This window comes from Macaca nemestrina, chromosome 2 (genome assembly GCF_043159975.1).
Source record: "Macaca nemestrina isolate mMacNem1 chromosome 2, mMacNem.hap1, whole genome shotgun sequence".
Classification (NCBI taxonomy): domain Eukaryota; kingdom Metazoa; phylum Chordata; class Mammalia; order Primates; family Cercopithecidae; genus Macaca; species Macaca nemestrina.
The window spans coordinates 37550527-37574826 of record NC_092126.1 but is presented as its reverse complement, the minus strand read 5'-3'; the positions used below and the strand labels follow the sequence as shown (position 1 = coordinate 37574826).

Here is a 24300-nt window from a genome sequence, read left to right as displayed (position 1 = left end):
TGAGACACCTCCATGGACATCCTTATGGGATACTGCAGGCCCCAAGCTTCTAGCACATAGATAAGGAGCCTGCCCCTGCCAGGTTCCTTCTAACAGCCCCAGTCTCCTCCCCATCCTCCCTGCAGTCCAACTTCAGCTAAGGCAATATTTTAGGCTACACAGCACAGAGAGAGAGAGAGGGTCTGCTGAGAGTCAACTCGGCCTCCCTGGCACAGGAAGGACCAGGCTGCCTGGGACCTACACAGAGAACAGACTTAGCCACCAACCTCAGCAGGGAAGAGGGGAGAAGTGAAGACAAAGCTATGATTTCTCATTAATCCGCTACACTATGAGCACAACTTGAAATTGGGGTAGATGGGCCATTTTCCTAGTAATTAACAATTTTATAAAGACAAATGCATGATGAGGTCAGAGTCACTAGTGAGATGAGGTCAAAAGGCCGATGTGACTCTGCCTGATGGGACCAGCCTGTGTGTACAGAAAGGATGTCAGGAACAGGCCTTAGGCCAAGGAACCCTCTGAAAAATGCATGAGCCGCTTGCCATACATTCTAATGCACAAGTTCTCCCCATGGCTTCCTCTACTCCCCTCTCACCTGTTCTCTTCTCACCACCCACGCTCTTCACAACAGAAACAGCTCTAGGCCAGGACCACTCTTTGCTGGCTGTGCTGTCTAATTGGTCTCCAGGTGCCTCTGCACAGCCAAGCGACTGGTCACCATGATTTTGACAGGCGACGGTTTCGCAGAAGCAAAGTGAAAGCCAAGAAAATACGGTTCCCTGGCCATAATGAAAGTCTGTTCTTCCAGGAAAAATAGCATGGAACCAGAAGGAGATGGATTATTCTTTCTGCCACCCTATAAAGTCCCAGTTTCACATACGCAGAAAAGATGTATCAAATCAGCACAGCTGTATGAATCATAGAACCATCAGCATTTGGCCCAGCCAGGCTCAGAGGACACCAATTCTCAGGGCTGTGTTGGGAGAGAACTAGCTGTTGAAGGCTCACTGTGTCTCAATTGCAATTCTCTGTTATCCACCATTCTGCCTGCTTCTGCCCTCATGATGATTGTGCTAAGTGGGCTACACCAAAACCATTGTGAATGGCCACCGTGTCCATCTGGCAGCACTCCGTGAGCACCAAAAATGAGTGGAAAGCCTTTCCCTGAAGGCTTTCCATGGAGACCAGTAACAAGTACCTCCACATGTACTTCCCAACCCCCACCAAAGAGTGCAGAGTCTTCCCAAGATCACCATTTTTGACTGAAGGTCCCCTTGCCAGCCGTCAGAGTCCAGTTACCAGCAGAGTTAAGGGCAAAGATTTCAGAGGATTCAACTGAAATTTCTTGAGACAAGGGTAAGAGGCCCTTCTCTTCCCTTCCAGGGCACTGACCTTGGCCAGGATGCTGGGCCACAAGACCCATGATGCCACTCTCCACTCTCAGAAATGTGGCTTCCTGTGCCTCTGAAGTGGCCAAGTGATGGTGCCATGGGTTCCCCATTTCCTCTACCCTCCAATGAGTTTGCAATAAGTAGTTTGTAAAGTCAAGCCATGTTCACAATAGCTAGAGATTAGAAATGTCCAACAAAACTCAGGAGGGGATTGAGACTGGGAAGGAGAAATGGAAAGAAACAATTTGGATTTACATATTTGTCCTCACAGGCCCTCTCAGGACAGCCACAGGAGGTAGCTGACAAGCTACATGGACAGCAAAACCCTCTAAAAAAGAAAAGTTCCAATTAGCCCAAAGAAATGAAAGCCTGTTCCCAGAGACCCAATTAAATCAGAACCAATAATGCTAGCTCTGGTTCCTGCCATTCTGCTCAGGATGTAATGAGAAAAATGAGAGTGCCCCAGCCAGCAAGTGTGGTGTGGCAGCCCTCTGAAAACCAGAGAAATCACCCACCATGCACTGCTGCGAGCATGCCACATAGCTGCTGCACCTGTGCCTTTAATAACTCGGCCTGGTGCCTTGGTCCCCACTTAGATCCAGACAAATGGCAAAGATAGTGACCCATCCCAACCAACGGCACAAAGAGGAGGACTGTGGGACCAGGCTGGGATGGTTTTAAAACTGTCAACGTTGATTCATCACTGGATCTGGGATCTGGCACTCTCTCTCCTCTGTTTCCACACCATCCATCATGGGTACCAGGACCAAGAAATCCAATAAAGACACAAAGGTGCAGCTCCCTACTCTCAGCAGGCCTCAGAAAGGCTGTGTGAGTGTTCTGGCCCAGGCAATTAGCTGAGTCCAAAGGATTGCAGAGCTGATGGTACTAACAAGCCTGTGCTTGGCACTTCACCCGCAGGTGTCAGGGAAGCAAGGTAAGAGGGGAAGTAAACTGGCATAGGCTGGTCTGGTGCTCAGGCAGGGTGGGGGTGACATCAGAGAGGGAAGCGGACAGGAGGCTCACAATAGAGAATAAGTTGCTAATGCAGCCTTCAAGCCCCAAAGGACTAAGGGCAACCTTGGGGGTTCATTAAGGTTAAGGTGGTCATTTCTGAGGTCCATATAGGAAGGCTTCGTTGTAAAAGAATCAGGACCTTTGAAGGTTCCAAGCAAAATTTAATAAGGGAAAGCAGTCTTCTCTTCCCCAACCCTGGATTCCCCCCACGTTCAGCTTCCATGCACTTAGACAATGCATAAGCTGTGGGGCCTCCAGATCCTTCTATTCACTCCCAGAGCAGACTGAGCCTGCAGCCAGTTCAGCACATTTATTGCCACATGTTGAATATGGGCTTTCTAGGGTTAGTGCTAGTGATGGCTAATATGAGCACATAGTATCCTGACACTCTCAAACTGCAAAGTTTGCATCACTCTGTGTCATTTAGAAGCAAAAGTTAATACAATACATGATACAGCCCCACTCCCATTCCAATAGTTTCATCTCCTTCCAGGGCCTGGCAATGAGCCCCTAGAGAAAGACAGCCAAGCCAGAGGGCTTTGAGTTAATGAGCTACATGGGTTCAGTACCAAGTTGAGTGCTGTGGGAGCTGGACTGAAATGAACTAAAATATTTTCCAAATTCAGTCACTTCTCAATTACCCTTGAGTGAATTGTCCATGGCAACCCAAATTCCGAAGTCTCCAGCCACAGAGCTTAGGGCTGGATGCAGGATACAGGGGTGTGTGTGGGTGTGTGTGTGTGTGTGTGTGTGAGAGAGAGAGAGAGACAGAGAGAGAGAGGAGAAAGAGATATAAATCCAACACTTCAACACTAAATATTATGCACTGGTTATTAAGTTATTTTCCACTGTTTGAAATTCTCCCCATCTCTTCCTCTCACCACGAATAATAAATATGGACAATCTGGTTGGACATGATTGGAAAATCATCAGGCCTAGCACTAGGAATAGGAGTCCTCAGAACTTTATAATAAGCCATTAGACTCTTTTCTGTTCCTATATGACCCAGAATTATTAGTGGAGAAACCTTGCAGATCTGGCCCTGCCATAAGTGGGCAGGAAGCAGAGGCTCCAGAGCTTACCCTTGCATGCCACGCTGTTCTCAGGCTCATAGCCAGGCTTGCAGGTGCATCGCCCAATGGGCACCATCCATTCCCCATCCCCGTTGCAGTAGAGTTTGATGGGCACGTCCACTTCCTCTGCGTTGGGGATGCATGTGCCCCGAGCAATCACCAGAGATGTGCTCTCTGCCCCCGTCATGGTCTCTGGAAACACTGCAAAATTTTGCACAATGCTGGGACACTTTTTGAAGAAGACACGGACAGAAAGAAGAGACATACAGGCTCCATAATCCTGAAAAGCGAGGTAAAAACCATTCCGAGTAAGAGGCCCAAAGCTCCTGACTTCTGTGTTTACCTTCATCAGCCTTCCCCCAAAGTCCACCTGGGAGAAGCTCTCATCTGCAGCAATGGTGTCTACTTTGAGGTAGGGGGCCTCAGACCAGAAGGCCGACTTCTTGGTGGCAATGACAGAGTCAGTCTCATAGTAATACAAGTTGAAGGTCTCCTTGCAGGATCCTGGGACATTAGGGAGGCTGCTGCAGTCTCTCACAGTGAAGCGCATCTCTGTGTAGATGCGATGGGCCCCCCGCCGGTTGATGAAGGTGGTGAGCAGCCAATTGTTCTGGTTGGGCTCGAAGACATTGCACACCTGGTAGGTGCGGATGGTGTTCAGGTTTTCATCATAGCCACTGACTTCTTCCCACTGTACATAGCAGGCCACAGGTACACACATGCAAAAACACAAAATAGAGAGTGAGAATACAAAAATAGGCATAGCAGAGGAGAATCCTGGGGCTAAGGGGCCTTAAGAGCTCACCAGTTCAGCACATTGACTTGAGAAATGAAGACATCTAAGCGCAACTTGATTTTAAAAATCTTATAAGAAAACTTCATATTTCTTTGCAGCCCATCCCAAAATATAACACACTTCATTCAAGAAAGCTGTCCCTTGCCTAACCCATAATGCTCATTCTGTGACTGGCTTATTACATCCATGGGGACAACATGCAGCTTTCAGCCCATGTGGTGGCAGGGACTTTCTTCCTCACTCCCACAGTCCCTGCTCTGAAAGCCAATCTGTGGATTAGAGGTCCAATTACTTGACACCCACACTTTGGAAATCCCCATCTTTGAACCTAATTTCTTTATTGTGGTGAAATTCCTTTATGTCTCTGTAAAGCACACGAATTTAAAGCTTTTCAGGGTTTCTCAACAAACTTAGATTCTCATAAACTTTTTTTCAATAACATCTATCTCTGAAAGACTGATATGGTTTGGATGTTTCTCCCCTCCAAATCTCATGTGAAATGTGATTCCCAGTGTTGGAGGTGGGGCCTGGTGGGAGGTGATTTGATCATGGAGGCAGATCCCTCATGAATGGTTTAGCACCATCCCTTTGGTGATGAGTGACATCTGGCTGTTTAAAAGAATCTGGGAGCTCCCCTTCTCTCTCTCTTGCTTCATCTCTCACCATGTGACATGCTGGCTCCCCTGGCCTGCCATGAGTGGAAGCTTCCTGAGGCCCTCAGCAGAAGTAGATGCTGGCACTATGTTTCATGTTCAGTCTGCAGAACTATGAACAAGTTAAACCTCTTTTCTTTATAAATTACTCAGCTCAGGTGTTTCTTCACAGCAATGCAAGAGTGGACTAACACAAAGACCTAGACTATAAAACTGGTAAAAGTGAAGGCTGCTAAGAAGAACCCCTAATGTAGCAAATGAAGCTCTATTGTGTGCAAATTTCAAGGAAGGCTATGATGGAGGAAAATGTTGGAGGGTGTTACTTTAGTGAATAATGAAACTTTCTTAAGGGAAAGACAATCATGATTCACATTAGAAAAGTGAGCTCCCATTTATAACAGTCTTGTAGATTGGAATAAAAGAGAAGAACAACACATGTGTTAAGTGATGTCTTTCACTATTCCCAACAACTTTCAGAACTAGGTATTATTATCCCCAATTTACAGATGAAAAGACATCATGCAACTCACCCATACTTATATGGCTAAAAGAAATTACAAGAGAAGCTAGTAGAAAATACTTTGAATGGTCAAATAAAATCACCTAAGAACTTCTAGAAGATTACTTCAATAACAGGCAGTGAGGGTTGGAGGGGAGTCAGGAGGGGTCTAGGGCAGGGGTCAAAGAAGAGTTGCTGGATCGTTCCTTCTTCCTTGTGCTTGGAGAAAAGGAGTTAAGGAAGAATCTGCCCACATCTGGTAGCTCCCCAGATCCTGGTCTCAAGAACTGAGAATATTTCCAGGAATAAATTTAAACTTACATTCTGTTTGCCTAGAATAAAAAAAAATAGAGAAAAGAAATTAAACTTTCTAAAGTGAAAATGAATTAGGATCCTTGACTATTTAGCAGTGGTGATCAAGGTAACCAAATCATACCAGTATCTTTGAATACTGTGCTAATTGCTTATTATTTACAGTGGTGGACTTTAAATATATAGACTAGAATTCTTCATTAACGGAGCTAAAAGCCATTATGTGTGCATGGAAAATATACTGCAATTGCTCCTTGAAAAGAGTAAAGCCCCCTGTGGATAGCAGGTGGATAGAAGCAAGGCTGTCCTCTAAACTTGTGTGAAGGAAACCAAAAAACAGGCATAGTGTGGAGAGGTGGGGAAATGGGCACGTTCAGAGCTGGCCCTGCATGCCCAGGTCTGTAAAGTGACCTCATTCATGGTCACTCTCGCTGTCTGGGCCTCTGCCACCAAGGCACCTAAACTGCAGTCAATCCAGGGTCCTCCTGGCCCCCAGTCTCTCCCAGGACTCCTAGAGTGCCAATTCCCTCACCAACTTGAAGTCCTGCCAGTCCCTCACCAACAGATCAGCTCCTGCCAGTATCCTTGCAGCAGTTCTGGGACACACAGGCCATCATGATTCGCTACCCTGGATAGTCTCAGCTCCAGGCCAAATATCACCCAGCACTCTACCTTTCACTTGACCTCCAATCACACCATTCATAACCCACCAGCATCTCCCCCCACTCCACTCCACCTTCTGCAATGCCAAGAACTAATATCCCCAAACTCACAAATCTGTTTCCCAGTTCCAAGCCTGTTCTTATGCTGTGCTTTCTACCTAGGATGACTTTTTGTTCTTCTTTACCTGAGTTACTCCAGCTCTGGAAAATCCCCTGGCTGAATTAGATAGCATATTATAGCATATTAGTACATCCTCCACACAACAGGTAAGAACCTGTGCACACTGACCCTGGTGCACCTACCTCCCCCAGGAGTCAGTGAGACCTGAGGGGGCTGCAGGGCATCCCTGGAGTGGTGCATCCACAGTCCACATAGCTACTTCACAGCCTGCCTTGTGCCCAGCACATGGACCTCCCTGTGCCCAGGTCCCACCATGTGGCCAACCTGGAAGAGAGATCTCACCTTTGTGGCCTGCATGGAGTATAAATTCACACTGTCGAGGCTCACCTGGACTTTGCTTAATTTGTTATTGATTCTCTAGATGTAAAAGAACCACTTTTTCTGTCTTCTTGAACACTGTGTTTTGTTCTATCAAATGTGTTTATTAAAGTTATGCTCTGCTTGTCTATTTTTTTTCAGCCAGGGAGAAGTCACTGACAATGTTTCAGATCAAATTTTTAGACCTCCCTCTCTTTCCATGGCTGTTATAAAACAACATTTTCTCAGTTGACCCTACATGACTTTTGAGGAAAGGAATTTTCTTTTCTTTTTTTTTTTTTTTTTTTTAACTCTTCTGCAATTGTTGAAACACAACAGGTCTCATGACCCATTATTCCTGTTGGGTCTCAGTACACACATGGGGCCCCTCTGTCAATGTGAAGCATGTGGCCCCATTTAGAGTGGGGGTCTGGTCACAGCCAGAGTTCTTGACCCACCCAAGATTAATGGAGCTCTGCTGTGGGAGTAGGATGGAAGCCCATCCTATGGGCTTCACCTTACCACTGAGACAATCACCACCAGGAGGTATTTAAATAAGCAAAATGAGGCCAGGTACAGTGGCTTATGCCTACAATTCTAGCACTTTGGAAGGGTGAGGTGGGAGGATGGCTTGAGCTCAGGACTCAAGGCCAGCAACACAGAGAGACCCCCATCTCTACAAAAATAAAAATGAAAAAATTAACCAAGATTGGTGGCTTGTGCTTGTAGAACCAGCTATTCAGGAGGCTGAAGTGAGAGGATCGCTTGAGCCCAGGAGGTCAAGGCTGCAGTAAGCCATGCTCGCACCACTGTACTCTAGACTGGGTGACCGAGCAAGACTTTGTCTCAAAAAAAGAAATAAAATAAAACAAGCAGCATGAGGATTTCTACTCTCATGGAGCTGGGATATTGAGAAAATGTATCTTAGAAAATGACACTGATTGGTATTATATGACCCAGCAGAAGTAATTGTTTCAAACATTAACCTCTCTGGGCCTCAGTTTTCTTATCTGTAAAATGAGAAATCATACTGGATGACCCCGAGTTGTAAAATTCTACAGATCTGATTGATTCCATGATAGCTCCTAGGGGAGTGATCAAAGCAAATTAGAGGAAATTCAGCTGCATATTCAAAGGGAAAGAGTAGAAAGAAATTGAGAGAAAGGAAGATAACTCCCTGTTGTTGGGAAAAGGCCATCATAGAGCTTCCCATTAATTTCTTTGTCTCTTTCATTCTTCTTCTGTCAACGAAAGCTCTGCAGGGGTTGAAGAAATAAGTGATCAGAGTGGGCTTCAGGAGGTACACATACTTTCCACAGCAAGTGGTAATTAGAACTGGGGGCATCAAAGAAAGAGGAGATTTTGGTTAATAGGGATAAGGGTAGAATGCCATTCCCAACAGAGAGAGACAAACATCATTCGTTTACAACATTTGGAATCAGTCTCATTGCTTTATATTTATTCCTCATTCATTCATCAATGAAAAAAATGTCTACTGAATGTTAGGTTTGTGCCAGGCATCCCATTAGCCACTGGGGATATAACAATAAGAAGCTTATAATCTAGTGAGAGAAGCAGAAATTAGAAAATGGTTATTAAAATAAGCAATAATTACATTTGTGTTAACTGCTGTGAAGGAAAATTACAGGAAGCCATGCAAGGGGGTGCAACGGATATACAGAAGATTGTCAGGAAAGACCCTCTGTATGAGTCCATTTTCTGTTGCTATAAAGGAATACCTGAAGCTGGGTAATTTATAACGAAAAGAGGTTTATCTGGCTTATAGTTCTGCAGCCTGTACAAGAAGCATGGCACCATGATCTACTTCTGGTGAGGCCTCAGAAAGTTTCCAATCATGGAAGAAGGTAAAGGAGAAGCAGGCGTGTCACATGGTGAGAGAGGCAGCAAGAGAGATGCCAGGTTCTTTTAAACCACCAGCTCCTGTGTGAACTAATAGAGTGAGACTCACTCATTACCATAAGGAGGGCATCAAGCCATTGATGAGGGATCCCCTAACATGATCCAAATACCTCCTGCTAGGCGACACCTCCAACATTGGAGATCATGCTTTAATATGAGATTAGGAGGGAACAAACATCCAAACATTACCCTCCAAGCTGAGAGGGACAGGTAGATAGAAGTTAGCCAGGACAAGTGTGCACCTTCTGGGAGCAAAGTAGGAGCAGAGCCTCCGGGCCCAGCAAAGGCAGGTACAAAGGCCTCATGGTAGGAAAAGTGGCCTGGTGCCATTGAGGAATGAAGGCTGTGTGACAGACAGCCATAAGAAGTTGGGGGTGGCAGGAACAGGACTGAGAGGAAGAGGAATGCAGTTGAGAATTTTGAGTTTCATCCTGAGTGTAACTAGAAGTCGCTGCTGAGTTAGGGAGAAAAAACACAGGCGATCAGAGCTGAGCTTTTAAAAGCTCTCTCTGATGCACTATAGAGACTGGTTTGAAGGGCAGTCTGAGTGTATGGGCAGGACAACTGGAGGTCATTGTGGGTATCCAGGCAAGAGATGGTAGGTTGGAACACACCAGCAAAAACTGGAAAGATGCTTTACGGGAGAATCCCTAGACCTTCACTGAGCCACAGACTCAAGGGGCCATGTGTCCCCTGAACACTCAGGCATCAGTCCTGCCTCGCCATCCAGGCTTTGGGCTTCCCAGATCCTTAGGAATGATGATTCCTCACCTCTTCCCTCTCTCTTTACTTAAAAAAAGGGGGAATTTTACCAGTCTTGCATGTACTACACTGTAGACGCCCAATTTCCTATTCAGGGCCAAATTTCTTTTACCCAAAGCCTGTGCTGGTCCTAGTTCTGGTAATGTATTCGCACTGCCTGCCCCAAAGTCAATTTCCTAAAGATCTCCATTCAATGGCTGCTTCTTAGCCTCCACTTCTAGGCATTTGACATATTGCTTCTTGTATTCCTTCCTGTAATTATCTCCTCCCATTAAAACAACAGCAAAACACCATGATTTGCTTATCAGATTTGCAAAAAATTTAAAAGATAAAATGTCAAGTCTTGGTAAGAAAGTGGGAAAAAGGGCACTGACCAAGCCTATTGATGGAAGTATAAACTGGTGAAATCTTTTAGAAATCAGTTCAGCAGCTTCTCTCAGTACTTCAAGTGTGGGCCAGAACTGAAATCAATATGAAGAAGGTAAATCATTTTAAAAATTGTAGTGATAATTAGGTATCTATCTGGGGGTAGAAAAAACATAACTTTTGTTCCATACTTATACCTTACTCCAGAATAAATTTCTGGTGAATCCAAGATTTAAACATTAAAAATGAAACTACAAAGATACTAAAAGAAACCATGGAGAAAATTTTTGTATACTAATTGTGATATGAAACTCAGAAGCCATAAACAAACATATTGATAAATTCATCTCTATACAATTTTAAAAACTGGCATGACAGAAATAGCCATAAGCAAATTTAAAAGTGGGGGGGAAAGAAAACCTGATAGAAAAAAAAATTATTTGTCACTTATCACAGATAGAGTGTTAATATCCCCTAATATATAAAGACAATCCATATGTCAATAACAAGATAGAAAATTGTGCAAAGGGTATCAACAAACTGTTCATTAAAAAATACACAAATATAGCTCTTAAATATTTGAAAAGATGCTGAATCTCACTCTTCATAAAGTGTGAGTTGTTAATTAGCCACATTATGATACTTTTCGGGGGATGTCAAAGAACAAAAATGTGATAGCACACTGTGTTGGAGGGGACATGGAAGATAAGAATTCTGACACACAAATGGAAGAGTAGCAAATCTGTACAACTTCTATGGAAATTTTGGTTTTATTTATAAAAATTATGACTACATACACCCTTTGACCCAGCAATTCCACTTCAAGGATAATTTATCAGATAAACTTTTATCTACATGAAATTAGGTACACACAAAGTTATCAACTGCAGCCACCGCCACCTCCAGAACTTTATTCACATCCAGAAAACCTACAGGTGGACCACTAGCCTTTGGACAATACAGCAGCCTTCCCAGAATTTGCTGAGTAAGACCTGTGGGAGCATAGTCCTAGTGGAAAGAGAAACCGTTAATTGAACTTGAACTTCTCACCAACCAGTGGTATAGGGGACTCAGAAGAATCCGAAATAATTAGACTAAAAGAAAATAAGGTATAGGACATTTCTCGTACATCTTTATATGAGGAGTAAGCTTTATACTTGCCTCATGCTAATCTGACTGCTGTCCTCCTTTCTTGAACTGGACTCAGCTGGACTCTTCAATATGTCACCTTAGACCCTTTGCTGTCAAGTGGTGAGTGCATAAACAAAATCTGATGTGCCCATACAATGGAACACTATTCCAAAATAAAAATGAATGAAGTACTAGTATGTACGGCAACATGATGAACCTCTAAAGCATTATGTTAAGTGAAGAAAACTGTATGTCTCAAAAGACCACATACTGTGTGATTATATACACATGAAATGTTCAGAAGAGGCAAATCTACAGACAGAGAGGTAGGTTAGCATTTGCCTGGGGCCAGAGAGGGAAATGGGGAGTGACTACAAACTGGCATAAAGAATATTTTTAGAAGTGCTAAAAAATGTTCTAAAATGAGATTGTGGTGATGGGTTATAAATTCTGTATGTTTACAAAAAAATTACTGAATTGATTAAAATTTTAATACACTTAAAGTGAGTGAATTTATTGCAGGTAAATAATACCTTAATATGGCTTTAAAATAAAACCCCTCTGTTATTTGGTCCAACCCCCACCTCAATATCCCAACAATGCTGGCACGGTCTCCATTATCCACACGTAGCTTGTTAATGGTGACTTCATGCCCCTGCTCATTCTATCCTCTGTACCTTGGATGACCTTCTTATCCCTTTATCCCTGTATCCCAAGTGCCAATCATTCATTCAATCAAACGTGTATGAATGATGCCTAAGTTGAGGCAAAGGTGGCATCTAGAGGGGCTAGGTGGCCAAGGAAGCATCCCTATGACTGATAATGAGGGCCTGGGGAGTATCGGGGTGTGGTCCAAAGACAGTATTAGAATCTTGGGCTCAGGACCCCATTCCAGGACCACTAGATTTTCCAACCTGGAGGTCAGTTGGGTAGTCAAAAGGCCAAAAGCGCTCCCCAAGTTCAACACACCCATGTCATCACCACAATGTGCCATTTGTTCCAGAACAATCCATATCTCCCCATCTGGCCTGTCTGTTGCATTCCCATGACCAATGCACTAGGGCTGGCATTACCTCACGGCCTGGACAGAACATGGAGACAACAGACAGGGCAAGAGATGTCAAGGGCCCAAAGCAGGGCCATATCTTCTCATAGCTGGACAACAGAGCCCATACCCATTTCTGCCCCTCGATGTTGTTGCTGACGTTCTGACTGACCCTGATGTCCTTCTTTTACCTCGCCCACATCCCATCTGAACTAAGCCAGAGAAAGGCAGATGTGGCTTGGAAGCCATTCTAGACCATGTTGGTCATGATGTTTTATTGACAAATGGGCAAAGTGAGGCCCAGAGACATTCAATACCAGGACCAAAGTCAGGTGGTGGATACATGGCAGGGCTGGATTCTCTTTGCAGCTCCTTCCTTCAAGGTGGCTACGGTCTTATTTCCTCCATAATTCTTTCCCTGGCTTAGATTTATCTACCATTTTTCTGAATGCATAAAGTATGATTGAGTTTATTCCACACAATTTAGCATTTGATAATATACTGTTTTGAAATATTATTTAATTGCTTCATGTGTGTGACTTTGGTTTCTGCTACCAGGCTGTGAGCTCCTTGAGGACAGGAAATTAAATTTTGACTTATTTATTAGTTCATTTCAACAAGAAAAATAATTCCATGCATTTAGCTTCACAACACTGGAATTATGGAACACTATTTTATTCAGTAACATCTGGGACCACCAGTGAAATCCACTTCATTTTCATCTCACTTTTTATCCTAGGTGATCTCATCCACATACGAGGCTTCAACCATCACGGAGTGCATCACCAGCTTGACCTCTCCCCAGCACCCCAGACTTGTACATTCTGCTGCCTGCTGGATGCCTCCTGATAAATACCTGGGATGCACCACCTTGACCTTTGCAGCCCTGATGCAGTCTCACCTCCATCTGAGAATGACACCTTGATCACCCAGTACCAGATGCCTAGGAAGCAATCTAGACTCTGCCCTCTCCATTTTGTTTTGTTTTGCTCCTCATCATAGGAGGTTAACCCTCAAATTCGTCTCCTATCTCCTTCATAGCTCTTCTATTCAGTCTCCCCTTCTGTTTCATCATTGAACTCTCTTTACTCTCCAAGTAACTCTTCCAGTCATTCTCCTTAATTCCCTTGCTCATATGAGTTTTCTAAAATACAAACCCATCTCCCACATGAACCCAATCCTACAGGTTGGGACTGTGTTGGGTATCGCTCCATATTCCCAGTGCCAAGCCCTCAAAATATCCTGGAAGACTGAGGCAATGAGCAGGGCCCTGGCCTGTTCTTTAACTTCTCTCCCTTCTTTACTGCAGGTGCCACCAGGCTAACCTGTCTTTGTGAAAGGAAGAAACAAATCAACCTTGCACAACCAACAGATTATTAACAGCCTTTGAAAGAGCACTATTATTGACACAAATGGACCACCTGTCCTTGAGATAAGCATAATAAAGGAAACAATGACATCCATTAGAAAGTACTTGTTCGGGCTTTCAGACCATGACTTTGATGTATGAGTAAGACACTTTCGGGTCTCTCCAAGATCTAGGTTTGTTAGGCTTGCTTATTGGAAGTCAGAGCTTGCAGATCTATTGCTAGAGTGCCTGTTGACATTGGGACAGTGCATATTGACTATTTGCAGTCTGTCTGATTGTGTGTGTGTGTGCACATGCATGTGCATGTGTGTCTGTGTGCATATGTAAAGCATGCTATCAAAACTCATTTATCTGTATAAACTGTTCCCCTTTTAAAATCATTGTCAGGGGCTCTACCCATTGGTCCATCTACACTACCTTCCAGAACAACCTTCAGAAACTCTGACACATTCTTTATGCCCCAAGAGTGGATTTGAATTTCAGAAACAGGCAAAGGTCATTTGGAACCAAATCTGATTAATGAGATGGATAAGCAAATTAAGAAGTAATATTACTGGTCAAAAGGAAGAGCCACTATAAAATGAAGGTGAGAGATTGGAGCTGATTCCACTCTGTGCCTCTGAAGACAGTTCCAAGCATAAAATTCTGGAAAGATTTTTGATTACTGGCCCCTCCCTGGACTGCTGCAATGTCCCCCATCCCACACAGGCTCACCCCTCTAAGAATGCCCTATGACTATCATGATGCTGCGTCATTATAACCTCCACGAATAAACCAATTCTACAGGGCCCGGCTGGAAAGGGGCACTTCCTCGGGATACCTTTATTTAAGACAGGAATAGAAATAATTGAAATAGGCTTTTTGGCCTCTGTTGGCCTAATAAGATCCCAGCTATTCTGATTTGTTTCAAACCCAACTCATTTATCTCATTTATTTAATAAAGAGTCAAACATCTACTACAGCAGCCCAAGCAACATTTTAGGAGTTGGTGAAACAGGAGTAAATAAGAGAAAAAGTCCCTGCCCCCATGGACCTTATATTCCAATAGAGTTAACCAAAGGATGAACAAACAAATGAATAATATAAAGTCAGGTAGCATTAACAACTACAAAGAAGCAGGAAAGGAAATAGAGTGACAGCTGGCAGTGGGGTAATCAGGGAAGATCTCCCTTTGAGCTGAGATCTGAATGAAACACAGGAGCTAGCCTGGAGGGTACACCAGGGAGGAGCATCCCAGGCACAGAGGACAACCAGAACAAGTTTCCCAGGGCAAGAAGGTGCCTGGCCCACTGCTGAGAAAGCCAGGATGCCAGCATGGCTACAGAAGATTAAACAGCAAGAGAAACACTGAAAGAGAGGAAGCTGTAGAGGTTGCCAGGGCAGGCAGACCCCACCTCTGCCAGTTACAGCTCTGTGATCACAGACAACTTTCTGAGCTTCAGTTTCCTCACCTGCAAAATACTATTTACTTTTCAGGGTAATACGAAGACTGAAAGATCATGGATGCGGAAGGAGCTCATCTAGTGCTGTGCCTGCACATAACTACCATTCACTGAGTACCAATTATTGCCATTATTATTATGATGATCATCATCATGATTATGTTAACCTCAGGATCCACCTCTAGCTGAGTCACCAGGGTGTGGAAATCATCTAGATCCTATATAAATAATCCTACCCTTTGGTCAGCAGAATGCAGGAACTAAAATGCTAAACTCCCTCTCCTTACAGTCACAGAGAAACAACTAGCAGTCCCCTTCCCTTTCCCTCTGGGAATCTCCAGGGCTTCCTCTGAGCTGTTTCATCAGAGCCTCTCTTCTCTCAAGCCAGCAATCTCAGGACCACTGTCAGTCACCAGCTCAGACCACAAGGAGACAAAATTGGACACATCTTACAGGCTCTGGTCCCATTCAGCAGTCTGTTTTTGGGTACAAACTGCTGTTAGGGGAAGCTGCTGTTTTGCAAACAGTTGCTGCCACCGTGCCCTGTGGGACCATAATGGAGCTTTCTGGGCATTGCCCAATCTGGGGAGATGTCTGCCCCTCTGAACAAGAAGTCCCCTGGAGCCCGGGCAGCACACAACTTCACAGAGCCCACAGGAGACCAAAGATTCTTCAGGGCAGCAGATGCTCAGGGCTGGGCTGGAGCCACCACTACCAAACCTTCCCCACCAATCAGCCTGGACCCCAAGGACAAAGCTCCTGCGTAGACAGTAGACTAAGCCTGAAAGAGCTTGGATATTAGACAAGCTAGAGGGCTAATTAAAATGTAAAATGTGGTCCGTGGGGCATAAATTCCTACAAGCCCAGAGGGATCTACCATTTAGTACACCAACCAACCAAGGCAGGGATTTACTCAAAGGCTCCCCTGAGGGCTGCAAGCACCAGCTTACCTTCCAATATGCTTGATTTACCTCCCAGACGTGCTGGGCTGAGAAGACAGGAATTCCCCTCCCCCATCCCCCATTCATTACCATGGCCTGATGTGGTATTCCATTGAGAAAGGTGACCGGCTCAGGGTTGGGGACTCTTTTGAAAGCCCAGTGCCTTGGAAGGGCTTCCATGTTGTAGCAGTACAAAGCAATGAAATCCCTAAACTGTGAACTCACAGCAAAGATGCCCTCCTGGAAATGCATCACAGCAAGGGGATGGGGGTGAGGGACATAACTGGAACATCACAAACATATACATATTGTTTCCCAATGCAATATTTAAGAGCAGAGCTCCACAGAATCTTGGATGGTAGAGAAATGCAGACAATATTGCAACAAGGTCAAGGAGGAGGAAATGTCCCCAAGCAGAGTATATTCAGATTGCTAGGAAGGAGGTTTTTGTGATGATCAAAAAAGGGATGGGGGTTTAAAAACAGCACTGCTCTAACCTTGCCCAACCCAGAATCATGGGGATCCCCATCTTAGCTGGGGGTAAGTTCACAGGATCTGGAGTCCACCAGACCCAGCTGTGTGACCATGGGCAAGTCTTTAAATTACTCTGAGCCTCGACTTCCTCCTCTGCAATACAGGGATAGTACCTAATAGTACCTATCTCATAAGGCAATTGTGAGGATCAAATGTGACTTAAGCTTGCAAAGTAATTAAACCCCAGTGAGAGCCCCTTGTGAGCCAGTTATCATGAATATCTGCCCTCTGGGGACACACACACAGCCTCTCTCTGAGTGCACATCAGTTATTTTTTTCTTGGAAGTCCTCTCTCCCTCCGTGATGTGTATGATCTAAGACTCTTCTGTCTGTCCATCAGCACCTGTGCATCTATCACTGATATGTGCGCGCGTGTGTGTACGTGTGTGCAAGTGCAAGTGCAGGCAGCTGAGGTGTTGGCCGTGGCCCTCCCTTGGGTATGCATACCATCGGAAAGCCGTGTGAGCGCTGGTCAGCTCTGTCCACTGCTTAAAGACCCTGTGACTATAGAACCACACTACTAGAGGGCAAGGCCAGCAGGGCACGAGGTCTGAAGGGTGCACACCCCTTTACATTCTGGCATATTTCACACCCAGGTTTCTACCAGCATGCTAGGGAAAATACTGCAGGCTTGGGTCTGGGCAGGGGCTCCCTATCTATAGGCCCCTGGGCCACTGTAACCTCCAGCAGGCAGCAGCATTGCGTACCAGGCCCTGCCTGGAGTGGGGTCCTCAGCCATTATGACAGCTGCTGCTGCTGTTGACACTGCAACAGTGACAAATTCATCCTTCTGACAAGATCCCTTTAAATAATTCACAGGGAGCTAGGGATTAAGACACTGTTTCTCTCTGTCTCTGTTGAGATTTAAAACACCTCCAGCTGGGGTATTTAAAGAGAGTATAATGGGCTGCCCCTCCTGGGTCTCTCCTCCCCCTTTCCTCCTTTCCCATTTCCCCAACTCATCACCCACCCCACCAGCCAGCCCTATAACAAGGAGGTCCAGAAAACAAGAAAGGAAAAAAAAAAAAGGAGGGAACCAGTGCTTGGCTGGTCACTATGGCAACGGCGGCAGGGTATTCAGCTGCCATTATTGCAGTGCCTCACACATGTGATTATCTTAAGCTGTCGATTGAATGTGGTTCTCACTGCTGCCCAACACGGCCTTGGGGGTGGGAGCTGGAGGCCCCAGGCCCCAGGCCCCAGCTGCTTAATACTGCTATGCCCAGGCCTGGACTCCATTGATAGAGGAGCAGAGAGTCACCCCTGGGAGAGACTGATGGCATTTCCCTTCAGCTTGGAGGGATTTCTGCTCAGAACGTATAGCAGAGGCCAGCCTCAAGCTGGCCCATCGTGCTGGGTTATAGGCTAGGGAAATGGGCTCCTCATTCCATGAGCTCGGGAAGTTTTGACTGAGCATGAGCCATGCTGGCTGGGGCCAGCCAAAGCTGCCTTGGAGACAAGAGAGCCAGCCATGGGAGAAGGAAGGGGCGGGGCCTCTGGCAGGAGCTCTTGGCTTCATTCCCATTCTCAGGATGGAGGCAATTCCCAGTCTCTGGGTGAAAAAAAAGCCACATCTGGCCTCAAGAGAGGACACCCCCACCACATCCTGTGTGTTCTCCCAATTGGGTGGGAATGTGGCCACCATGTGTGATCCACTTACGGGGACTGCTTTTTCCTGGGACTTTAGATGCTGAAGCTTGGCCCTAAGAAGCCTGCAGAGAACTCTGCCTCCATTGAGAAAAAGTATTCCACTCCTTTGCCTCCTGGACTTGGTTTCCCAGGTGCAAGAATATTCTTCAAATGACACGACCCCTGGTTAACCCCAATAGACACACTCTGATTTTTCCAATGTGTCCTTTAAAATTCAGCTCCCATATTAAGCCTCTCATGACAGCTATGCTCAGGCCAGCAATGCACACAGTGGGGCCACCATTACTTTCATCTGGGACCAGGACTGTTCCAAATGGCAGAGATCAGTCTGGCCTTCCCTGCATTTGCATCCCACAGTCAGCCCTGTGAAGATATGGCCAACCATACACAGGTGCCCATCACTTGAGGCACCACTCACCTGGGTCACCCCTGCCTTGTTACATAATGAACTGCTTGCACCTAAATGCAAACGTGGACCATTACCATTTGCCACATTGGTTTAAAGGCAAAGCTCTTGATCAGCAAATAAGTCAGAATCTTGACTCCTACATTTGTCATGTAGGCTGTCCTTCGCGACACTGGGAAATGTATTGGACATGCCTATCTCCACTAGAAAGAGCAACAAGTGGGACAGCATGCATGGAGATGAGGATGTGCCACGATGGGACCCCAGCCCCATTCTATTGGCAGAGCAGCGTCTCAAATGGTGGAGGGGTGCGTTCAGCCCCACTGGCACCGAGGACAATGGATGAGACAAAGGAGATCTCTGGAGCCCCTCACAGCTCTCCCTTCCCTTCCCAGCAATTCTCACTTCCTGAACACTTGTCAGGACCTAGGGGGTGGGAGGGAATCCTCTTGGGCTCCTCTATCACTGCCTGGACCCGGACATACACATGGACCACCTGTATCTCTTGAGGATCCCTGGCCAGGGCTCACCTGCTCCAGGTTCCTCTTGGACTTGCTGCTGTTTGGTCCCCCAACCCCACACTTCCCCAAACCACCTCCTCTACCTCCCCCCATAGAGCTTACTTTAAAAAATGATTTATCAGGTGCTTATCACATGCACAACTCACTGGTTTGCTACTTTAAAAAGCTACACTTTTTCTTTTTGAACATTTGCCCCTCCTTATTCCCACTCCTCCCCACCGCAGCTCCATTCTCTGGTTTCTCAACAGTCTGTGAGTCTGAGTTCGTCTCCTCACACTCCTTGAGGGGCAAAGATACAAAAGTGAGCTTTGTGGTCAGACAAGCCTAGGGTCAGTCTCAGAGGCACCCCCACCCAGTCCTGGAACTTTGGATAATGGCTCTTTGGAAACAGAACTTTGGAAATGGGAGAGATGCCACCTTCCTTCCTTGCAGTGTCCCGGTGAGAAGTGAGGTCATACAAGTAAAGCTTGATGCCTGGCACACCGTTGGTATATAATTAATGTTGACGATTAGTGTAACAGTTATGATTATTAATAATAACACTGATATTAATAACAGGGTGTGCTCTCTGACATTGTTCACGTGAGAATCACAACCTACCATGCTGATCTTGTGTCTCCAGGGGCCCTCCTTCATCACTTCCCACCCTCATCCCATGCAAGTTAGGTCTTTCGAACAAGAGTCCGTTGTTACCACTAGTACTAGTCAGGGTAAGTGGTACTGCACTGAGCCTTACAGTTTACAAACAAAGGTAAACACAATGTAATCCCAATCACTCTATAGATAAGATCTTATATTACCCATGTTATAAAGGCAGCATATGTACTTAAAGAGGTTGAAGAACTTAACAGAAAATGCAAATAAGTCCAGGACATCAGATCCCAAATCCTGGACATGATCCTTCATACTACTGAAAGTATAGTGGGATTTTGGCCAACTTATTCTAACGCTTTTGCACATAACTGGAAGTAAGGCCAAAGCCAACATCCCAAGGCTGCCCTGTTCCTGCAGAGGCTATAAATTCCTCCTTCCGGGAACCAGGCTCATCTTCTGACAACCCTGATCCTCCCTTCTTCACCTGTTTTCCTCCTGTTCGTCTTATCCTCACTCTCCTTCTAATGCTTTGTCTTTCCCAATAATACGTTTCTTTCCTTCACCAAGGTCACCAGTGGGAGTGCTGTGAGTTCAGGCTGTCAGGGCAATGCTGACCCTCCTCAGTTCCAACCCAGTGCCTGCGTCAGGAGCCCTGTGTCCTCTCCTGCCCTGGAGAGCCACTTGTCCTTCAATTTGATAAGTGCTGTCATCAAAGGGTCAGTCCTCAGGCTCACATGCTAGTTGCATAAAGGTTTCCAAGATTGGGACAAAGGGCGTAGTGGGGCAACTGTCCTCTTGGGGAAGGTTTTAGAGAAGTGGAAAGACACCTGTCTGGACCAACAAGGGTTAAGCATTCCTCCAAGAGGGGGAAGGTGGGCTTGGGTAACCTCTGGAATTCCCTCCCAGAGTCTGTGGACAGAAATGTCTCTGCTGTGTTGATGAATGAGTCTATGAGCCATTTCCAAGAGCAAGAAAATAAATCTGCCAGACAGTAAGGTTCTGGTGAACCACCACAACTCCCAAAGTTGTTTAATACAGCAAGCTAGAGAAGCTTCTGTCTCTCTCTCTCTCTCTCCCCCCCGCCGTCCACTCCCCTCCCCCCACCCATACCGCACACACACAAAGTCATATCCAATATATTTCTGCAATCAGTGTAATGATTGACATTCTACTCTACAACACGGGTCATCTGTGGCATCCTATTCACCTTTCTGTTAAATGCATACACATGTCCACAAAAACAGTCTCATAGGAAAGCCCCATGAGGGCAACCACAAGCGATGAAGCCAGGCAGAATAGTGACCTCACTGTTCATCTGGCCCAATTCTCCTCCCCTGGGGATCCATTGAGGTAGGTCCACCCATGCACGGCCCTGGAGTCTCTTCCCAGAGCAGCATCTGAATCTCGTGGCCGCCGCCTTCCGTCTCCTGGAGGAGGACCTGCTTCCTGGCTCTCACCCGAGCCCCTCAAGCCTTTGTCTATCACTGTCTCTGTCAGGCAGGTGATTTTAAACTTCCATTCCTAAAAGATGCATATTATATAAAAAATGTTTTAAGTGCCTCGGGTGTTTTGTTCCTCATTGCTTCATAGAAGTGACATTAATAGCCAGGGAAGAGCTCTGCTGAGTGCAATTATGGAGGATGTTTCAGGTATGAAAGCTGTTTTGAGCCTGCTAATGTTTCCTAATTACAGGCCTTTTGGTAGAGAGAGAAAAAGATAAAGAGTGGGTGGGAGGCCTAGGGTGGGGAGCTCTGACTTATCTCAGTGGTTTACCTGAAGAGGAAATAGGAGGGGAGGGAATGAGGGAGGGAACAGGGAGGTCAGAGGCCCAACAGCAGGGGAGGCTGGGCCTCTCTGTTGAGAAAGTGGTACTAATTCCCAGGGAACAGCTCAGAGAAAGAATACCACCCATGTATCTTACTGTGAGAAAAAAAAAAACAAAAAAACCTTTTGCAGACTGACTGAGCCTAAATTTAAGGAGGCTTAGTCTGGGAGTTCCTTCTGGAACTCAGCCTCTGAAGATACCACGGTGGGTAGCATTTCATTGGGAAAGACAGTGGAGCATAATTGTTGGCAGGAGAGCCAGCCTCCAGGAAGTTAAAGGTCAGCATTGGCACTTTTTCACCATGAGACCTTAGGCAATTTACAAGCTGCTCCGTGCTTTAGTTTCCTCATCTGTAAAATGGGGCTATTGTGAGGATTAATGTGTGCCTGGCTATAAGGCACTTAGGGTCTGTCATACAGTGATAGATTTTTTTTTTCCTACCTAGTCCATCTTTCTGTTACCTATATCCTGATTCCCTCTGTTACTCTCTCCTGCCTTTCTCCCTGGCCTTCCAGTAGGCTCTCCACAACACAGGAATGGACACAGGACCTCAGTGTCAATTTCCTCCCCAGGGGATGGTCCAGAGTGAGCATGAGAAGGATTCACGCCAAGCCAGCCAGGCCCACTCAGAGCTAATTCCAGTGCTTTTGCTGGGGGACCCAGGACGGGATGTCTGCTCTTCTCCAGGGCATACAGATGAAAGAGGCTATAAGGGCTAGAGCTACTGCAGGCAGACATCTTATGACCAAGAAGAACTCCAGTATGGAACTTACACTGTGGGAGTAGAGAGAGGAGAAAAAAGGATGGGAAGACAGAGAGAAAAGAGATAAAACAAGAGGGTGGGGAGGAGGGATCAATTGATGACCACCCAAACTTGAAGCCACACCAGCCCCTGGACCATTCAGTTTCATGAGCCAACCTATCCTTCGAGGCTGGGTTTTGCTTTTCTGTCATTGGCCATCAAAAAGCCCTGACAGATACTAAAGCATAGAATGAGAATAGCTTCCAGCAATCAGCGCTCAGGTCCAAAGCTCCCAGGTCCCCATTCAGTGGTGCCTGTCTGAGAAATCATGGCCAGCCCCATTACCTTCTTTTGACCTTCTGCCTCTGGCATGTCCTGAAATTCAAATGTGGTGAACTTCTATGCACAAAACCATTTTGCCCAGAGCTAAATTTCTCTTGGATTTTTCTAATCTAGCTCGGGCTTTTCTGTCTTAATAAGCATGATTGAATCATTAAAGGAAGAAAAGAGAAAATTCAGCCCTCCAGAGGGTTAGTGATGTGCTAGCATTTCCTAAGTGTTTACCAAGAAAAACTTTTTACTGATATTGTTTCATATATGACAGAGTTATCATCCTTACCCCATTGAGCAGAAGTGAAACCTGAGACCGAAGGAGTCTAAATAACAGGCCCAAGATCACACAGGCAGGGAGTGCAGACCCAGAAAAATAGCCAGTTTATTTGATGCCAGGACCTGAGGCCTTAACTGCTCCTCCATAAAGGTCTTACCCATCAGACCAGATAAATTGTAATTGATTTTGCTTGGCCTTGGAATGGATGAGGTGTTATTAGAGTGGGTTTCTCTTCAGAGTGTACTTTCCTGAGTCACTTGAGGTGGGCAGCTGGTGGGGGATCTGACAGGGACTGAGGAGACAGCCAGGGACTGCCAAATGGCCTAGACAGTGCACACATAAACAACCAAGCAGCAGCTGTGCATTCGGCCTGCGCGCCGGTACTCATGGGCATGCATTTCGTATCAGGAGTTAATTACCAAACACGGACATTCAAATACATGTTGTTCCCTTCACGGTAGCCTGCTCTGAAGCTCTCCATTCAGTCTAATAATCCTCCCATTATTGAAAGTGTTTCCAGAACTCTAGAACTGCTTACAGAAGCACAGGGTGAGATCAGCTAATTTAACTTCATACATATATACAAACACATACACACACACACACACACACAAGCATATGTACACAGACACACACATATATACACATACATATATACATTTATACACATATATACAGATACACATATATACACACTATATACACATGTATATGTATACATACATGCAGACACATAGCACATATATACATATATACAAACATATATAGACCCATATATACAGACATATAGACACATGTATACGTATACACACAAATATATATACACAATATATACATGCACACACACATACTTACATTTCTACAGATATATATATGCACACACACACACACGGAGCACACATGAGCCCAGCTCACTCATCCTGAAGGTTCACGAGGCTTGGCTTTGGACTTCCTTCCTGTTTTTCCTCTATCACATCCCCCTTCCTATGGTGAAGATCTGCCAGTGTTACAGTAGTCAACAGAGCACGCCATGGGCCCTGAAGGTGGTTCCACAGCACAGCACAGAAGGAGGTGGAGACTGGAAGCCCTCACGGCACTTTTTTGAAAGTAAGAACTCAGGTAGATGTTTACACATAAGCCACACATCTCACCAACACAGAAACTTACACACACAGAGGCCAATGGTGGCCCAGGTACAAATGGCCAGTGAGCCCTGGCCAACCACTTCAAAAGTAAAAGAACTCTGGACTGAGATTTCCAACAAGCAAGTTAAATAAGCCTCTTGATCAGAGGGACTAGGTTTACCTTTCTAATCCATCACAGCCGGGGGCCGAAAGCAACGGGGGACTTTCTTCTGCCTGTCCTGGTCCCCTTTATCGTGCTTATCTCAGGAGAAGTGGCTCCATGTGCATCACTAATTATGCTCTTTAAAAAGATATTGACCACCAATTGGGTGTTACGAGGCCTACAACAAACATGTTACAGTGTATTTGAGTTACAGTACACCTAAATTGAGTGTCTCCTAAGTTTAGGGGTCTGGGTTGGAGATGCAGACAAGTAT

At 45.6% G+C, this 24300-nt stretch overlaps 1 protein-coding gene across 6 annotated transcripts in view; it reads right to left on the bottom strand.

Moving 5' to 3' along the window:
• Positions 1-24300, bottom strand: part of LOC105469899 (EPH receptor B1) — a 448737-nt gene that overhangs the window by 288409 nt on the left and 136028 nt on the right. For 5 of the 6 annotated variants that reach the window (XM_011721495.3, XM_071090949.1, XM_071090948.1 and 2 more), the window contains exon 3: positions 3491-4172. In XM_011721495.3, coding sequence (XP_011719797.1) covers positions 3491-4172 — 682 coding nt within the window. Of the gene's footprint in view, positions 1-3490; positions 4173-24300 lie in introns of those variants that run through there. The other variant, XM_024789170.2, reaches the window with a different exon arrangement.